This window comes from Plutella xylostella, chromosome 2, assembly GCF_932276165.1.
Source record: "Plutella xylostella chromosome 2, ilPluXylo3.1, whole genome shotgun sequence".
NCBI lineage: Eukaryota > Metazoa > Arthropoda > Insecta > Lepidoptera > Plutellidae > Plutella > Plutella xylostella.
This window is the reverse complement of record NC_063982.1, coordinates 3,996,393-4,002,844: the sequence shown is the minus strand read 5'-3', so window position 1 is coordinate 4,002,844 and position 6,452 is coordinate 3,996,393. Positions and strand designations below refer to the sequence as shown.

At 42.3% G+C, this 6,452-nt stretch overlaps 1 protein-coding gene across 1 annotated transcript; it reads right to left on the bottom strand.

Moving 5' to 3' along the window:
• Positions 1-2,764: 2,764 nt before the first annotated feature.
• LOC105385091 lies at positions 2,765-4,074 on the bottom strand. The gene is made up of 2 exons (XM_038113439.2): positions 3,894-4,074; positions 2,765-3,067 (listed from the first exon to the last, which is right to left on the bottom strand). Exons 1-2 carry the CDS (start codon positions 4,007-4,009, stop codon positions 2,839-2,841), a joined length of 345 nt encoding a protein of 114 aa, XP_037969367.1. The 5' UTR covers positions 4,010-4,074; the 3' UTR covers positions 2,765-2,838.
• Between the last annotated feature and the right edge of the window lie 2,378 nt (positions 4,075-6,452).

Genomic DNA, 6,452 nt, shown 5'->3' with positions numbered 1-6,452 from the left:
GTAGTCGAGCGGGCCTCAGTGATCGTAACTCCTGTTTAACTATAATGTAAGCTAGGTATATATAAATGTGCATATGTGCTACTAAGCTATGATAAATTTGTTATGTAGTGCGACTCCTTACCCACAGTCAAACCATATTAACATTTGGTTTTGTGGGATGTATGTAATAGCATAAGTTGTTTTCTTTGAATAAAGATTTATTCTATTCTAAAAAAAAAAAAACTGATCGCTGAGGTTAAGCAACAACTGACACGGTCAGCCATTGGATGGGTGACCAATTTCAAGTGGTGCTTTTCTGGACGCTTCCGTGCTTCGGACGGCACGTTAAGCCGTGGGTCCCGGTTGCTGCTTCGGTAGCAGTCGTTAAGCCTAGTCAGAGGCCTTCGGGCGGCTTGAAAACATCTGACAGTCGGGTTGCCCACTTACCCGACAACTCTCTCAGCACAAGCTTGCTTGTGTTGGGGTCCACCAACCCGCACTCGGCCAGCGTGGTGGACTAGGCCTAAACCCTTCCTTCATTGGAAGGAGACCCGTGCCCCAGCAGTGGGGACGTAATGGGTCGTGATGATGAAACGTTTTATAGATTTTGAACTGAGACAACCCTTTTCGGCTTACTGTAGCTTTTTTACAACATCCTGTAGTATTTAATATCTGTACCTCAGAGGTAAACAGTAATAAGTCCACTTTTTTGTCTCTTTTTTTTCTATTGAGATCGCGTGAATGAGCTCTATCACATAAGTGTAAAAAAGTGGACTTATTACTATTTGCCTCTGAGGTACAGATATAATGTAAGCTATACAGGGTGTTGCAAAAAGGGTATACCAAGCCGAAACCACCTACATGTGCAGCATGTTATATCTAAGCCCGAAACTGAAATCAGAATTTGGAAATTCGCGAAAAAAAATTTTCATTTTTCATAGAAACTTTGTTGGTCACGTGACTTTACTATGGAAAAAAAAATTTTTTTTTCACGAATTTACAAATTCTGATTTCAGTTTTGGGCTTAGATATAACATGCTGCACATGTAGGTTTCGGCTTAGTATACCAATTTTGCAACATCCTGTATATGTTCGGCTATTCGCTGTATTATTAATTTTAAATGCTACTTTTACGGTGGCATTTATCGTAATAATTCGTAACCGAAGTACCTATACTTACCTATCTATTTCTGTAAAACATAATGTTTGGTTTCTAAACCATTTTTCCTTTAGGCTGAGACGACACGAGCGTTTTTGCGCGATTTTGTGAGTTGTGAGTCGCGTATTCCGGCAGAAATAATATGTGCGCGGGGACGAGGGGGCCGGGGAAGTTACTCGCTCCCCTCGACCCCGCGCACACAAAATTACGCTCGTGTGGCTTCACCATTAAACCAATGTACTGATTGTCTCCGTAACCTACCTCTGTTACATATTATGTTCTTTTTACATTCTGAACTTTCATAAAACAACTACATTTGCAATTTAAAACGCCAAGTACCTACATAATTATTTATTACTTGTAAAAAAATCTGTTCTTTCAAAGTTGAGACGACCATTTTGGAACACCCTATATACCTATTAATAGAATAAAATGGCTCATGCCGAGATAAGACTGTGATTTTTGTGGTGTAGTCGTTTATATTATTTAAAATTAATAAGTGATTCCTAATTTATGTAGATAATAGTAGCATAATAATATAATTTTTACTGTAGCTATCTAATATAATAATCTATGTAAATATGCTAAAATATATTAATGTGTGTTTTGTTACATGTATTTTTTCTTTTCCCTATTTTATTTCTTTCATATTAAGTATCAGTTTTTTAATGGTTAGATAAAGAGTTATCCGGGGAAAATAATTTTTGCTTTCGCGTCAGAATGTTTGTTAGACAGACAGCGCAGCATCAATTTTATTTATAACAGCTAAAGAGAGTGAAGCCGAATAACTTTGATTTTACGAGTCCCAAATTAGAAGGTGATGAATAATTTGAAAGCCAAGACGCTTGTTTTAAATATTTATTTCCCATCTCTTCAGAAGATCCTTACGCAACAGTGCGCACGATAACAATCAAAAATAAATAAACAAAAAACACACAGTACCCAAGAGAGAGACCGGACAGGAGGTAATAGGTACTGACTGAATAACCTACTTGTGTTTCTGAGTTTTACGAATAATCAGTTGAAAACAAAAAAGCGTAGCTATTTAGAGATTTATTTCTCAATAAATAAGTACAACCACAGACCAAAGTCCTTGCCACAGACTGATTATAGATTTTTTTTGTAATATTAGGTTTAACAGCCCTGGATACGTGTCCTTTTGAGCCAACACTTGCTCATTATAGAAGAGCCAACAGAATACCAACGATAAAAAAATATATATTAAAAAAAAACTTTTTACGTATAGGTATTTAACCGCCAAAAAGTATTTGTTCCCGCGTTTAGCAAGGAGGCCGAAGGTCACCGCATAGCGCAACAACGCCCCTAAGCTCTTCCCGGTGCCGCCATGTGCCGCCGGCATCCGGGGTCGTTAGTGGCCTCGTAGTGACGCTTCATGAAGTTTATCAGTCCACGGCCCGTCACCCCCTTCTCCTTTTAAGAAGGGCGATATAAAAAGAGTAGAAAGAGAGAAATGTATTCCGAACAATGACGAAGAAATAATTCATTCGTCATTGATTCCGAACTACTTTGGTGAAATATAATAGGAGGTTATGCATAAGTTATGAAACCAAAAAGACACAATGTGTGTTTTGAAGATGTATTTCTCCATAATAACTACAACCACAATGATTTTAAATAGGTATAATAACAATAAATAAATAACAAAACTCAAAAAAGTACAAAAAACACAAAAACACTTTTTACGTATATTTAACCGCCAAAAAGTATTTATTCCCGCGTTTAGCAAGGAGGCCGAAGGTCACTGCATAGCGCAGCAACGCTCCTAAACTTTTTCCAGTGCCGCCGGGGTCGTTAGTGGCCTCGTAGTGACGCTTCATAAAGTTTATCAGCCGACGGCCGGTGACCCCCTTCTCAGAGGCGGGGATGCGGGTGATCGCCCACACCACCATCGCTGCTGGGTTGTTGTATCTGGGTAGGAAATGGTGGTTATAGTGGGGTGTTATATCCTGAAGGTCTAGCACGGGGCGCAAGATACGCGCAAGACGTGATAAAAGTTTTGCATCGCGGTCTCTTAGGTACATAGGACAACTTCTAGATATGCTAAATCTAGATAATAATATGCAGGTTTCCTTACGATGTTTTCCTTCGCCGTAAGAGCGATGGAACACATTCTTCTTAAATTAAAAAAAAAAAAAAAAACTCATTGGTATCTACATTTCAGCGCTGGGATTCAAAACCGCATCTCTGGCGTGAGAAGCTGGCGCTTATCCGACTGATGTATATTTCACCGCTAACTAGATATTATTTATCTGTAGGACAGCATCGACAAGCTAACGATTTCTATTCTTTTCTTTGTAACGAACTAGCCAACGATTATTCTTTTCGATAATGTAACTAACCTAGATAATAAGCCAAATTGTTACTAACACAACTATGGACTTATGTCTGAAATAAATATTATTCTATTCTATTCTATTCTATTCTTTTCTAGATACCCTGTAAGAAGGTGGCTGAGTATTCAGGTAAGTAAGGCCCTATCCACGAATATTTCGCCGCGCGAATATTTTTTGGCAATTCTGTAACACATTGAATACTATAGGAGTTTCCGCAAATGCGGATTTGTCTCAGCCGGGATCTGCATAGAAGTGACAAAAGCGCGAAATTTTATTCGCGGTGTGAACAGGCGAACCTCGGGCGCGGAATAGGTACCTACATATAATTCGCGCGAATTAATTTAGCGCGGCGAAATATTCGCTGTGCGGACAGGGCCTAAGTGATCTAAATAATGAAATACCTAAGCCCAGTCTTGATTCTCTCCTCCTGTTTCCGGGGCAGAGCGTAGCACCTGGAGCCCTTCGTCCTGGATCGACATTTCTTCGGAAGAATCGACACTGAAGAGTTTGTCTTCATAACTAACTGACTAGTGAATTTTAATGTTATTATTGTAAATAGAAAATATTGAAAAACAGCTGGAACTTTGATTTGATAGACCGTTGAATTTTAAATAAAGAATGACAACTATGACAATAGTTGGACCACAGATATGGACAGTTTTTTTTTTTTGTAAAACAATACCTGACATACCGCATTTGGCATTGGTGATTGATGGATTTTGGAGAATAATAATTTTGCTTTTTTAAACCTACCTACCGACAATGCTTATAGCACAAAAATCATAGTAAATGTACCTAATGGCACTTTAGATGCAAACTTAATTGGTTGTAGGAGGTATGTGGAATTCAGATTTTTCCATTCCATTGATTCTGTAGTGGCACAACCCGCTACACTGTGATTCCGCTCCGCAAATGAAAATGGCCACGCAAAACGACGGCGAAATACTCGGATCTCCAAGCGGCAATGGCGGCGGACTCGGCAGTGGTCCAAGTGAAAATTCCATGACAAACGCAAACGCAAGTAACGTGCTCGCTGGTTCAAGTGAAGTTTGTCGTGTGAGTGTACGCATTCCTCCATTTTGGCCCGATGATCCTGAGGTATGGTTTGCACAAGTTGAGAGTCAGTTCATATTGTCTGGAATTACTCAAGATTCAACTAAATTCCACTTCGTGTCGTGTCAACTGGAACAGGAGTACGCCCGGATCGTCAAGGATGTGATTGCCAAGCCGCCACCCACAGGCAGGTACGATAAGTTTAAATTAGAATTAATAAGGCGCATATCAGCATCACGGGAGAAAAAGACGCTTCAGTTAATGCAACACGAAGAGCTCGGCGATAGAAAGCCGACTGAATTCTTGCGTCATCTCCGGCACGTAGCAGGCCCCAACATGCCGGATGATTTTATCAGAACCGTATGGTCTAGTCGCTTGCCCCCACACGTGCAGCCTATCGTAGCATCACAGCGTAGAGTAGACCTGGATGAGGTGGCGGAACTCGCAGACCAGATATGTGACGTGGTGCAACCCTCACACGTCGTCGCTAGTACTTCAGTCAGCGTTCCAGCCGCCAGCGTTGCTCCGTGGGAAGCGAGAATCGAAGAACTGTCTCGTCAAGTGGAAGCGCTAGTAAAGGTACAGTCCCAGAATCGTCCTTTCCAAAGAAACTTCAACAGGCGTAACCGATCCAGATCAAACTCACAACCCCGACACCGTCAGCAATCACGATCCAGAGAGTACCCTGAAGGACACTCATACTGCTGGTACCATTTCCAATTTGGGGCAAAGGCAAAGAAATGCTCAGACCCGTGCACTTATAACTCGGGAAACGAGACGGGCAGCCACTAGAGGTGGCAAGCATCTGCCCTATCACTACAGGCCGCCTGTTCATAACCGACCGGAAGTCCAAGATACGCTATCTTATAGACACGGGTTCAGACTTGTGCGTTTTCCCTCGGTCAGCTGTTCGGGTGCCTCATCGCAAGAAAGCCAAGTACGAGCTATTCGCCGCTAACGGTACAGTAATACCCACATATGGATACATTAATATCAGCCTAGACCTTGGCCTACGGCGCGCCTTCCAGTGGCGCTTCACAATCGCGGACGTCTCGAAGCCAATAATAGGAGTCGACTTTTTAGGTTTCTACAACCTACTCGTCGACTGCCGCAAGCAATGTCTCATCGATGGACTCACATCACTTACAGTGGCAGTCCCACGTCAATCAGGTACAGAAAGTATCGCATCAGTCCGCACATTCATAGACAGCACACCGTACCACCATATCCTGAGAGAGTATCCTGAAGTTACCCGTCCAGCCGGTAAACCTGATTTTCCCAAGCACAATACAGTACACCACATAAGAATAACACCCGGCCCACCAGTATCCAGCCGCCCAAGACGCTTAGACCCAGAGCGATTACGAATAGCCAAGAAGGAGTTTGACGACATGCTCGCTAGCGGTACAGCTCGAACCTCAGACAGCCCATGGTCTTCACCTCTCCACCTTGTCCGCAAGAAAGATGATGGTTGGCGTCCATGCGGAGATTACAGATCGCTAAACGCTCGCACCATACCAGACCGATATCCGGTACGTCACATTCATGACTTCGCGTATCAGCTGTCAGGCAAGACAATCTTCAGCACGGTAGACTTGGTCAAGGCGTACAACCAAATACCAGTCTTTGAAGACGACATACCCAAAACAGCGATCACCACACCGTTCGGGATGTTTGAGTTTCCATACATGACCTTCGGACTTCGAAACGCAGCTCAAACATTCCAACGATTCATCGATGAAGTCCTACGAGACCTAGACTTCTGCTACGGATATATCGACGATATTCTGGTCTCTTCAGCTACAGAAGAAGAGCACAAGCAGCATCTCCACCTACTCTTCCAGAAGTTGAAGGAGTATGGGATGTTGATCAACACATCAAAATGCGTCTTCGGCCAATCAGAAGTG

What these genes read in the sequence shown, in the direction of transcription:
- LOC105385091 (XM_038113439.2), bottom strand. Translation starts at nt 4,009, where the DNA reads ATGAAGACAAACTCTTCAGTGTCGATTCTTCCGAAGAAATGTCGATCC. An exon ending in AGAATCAAGACTGGGCTTAG is followed by an intron (nt 3,068 to 3,893) that starts GTATTTCATTAT and finishes TTTCCTACCCAG; the next exon opens with ATACAACAACCCAGCAGCGA.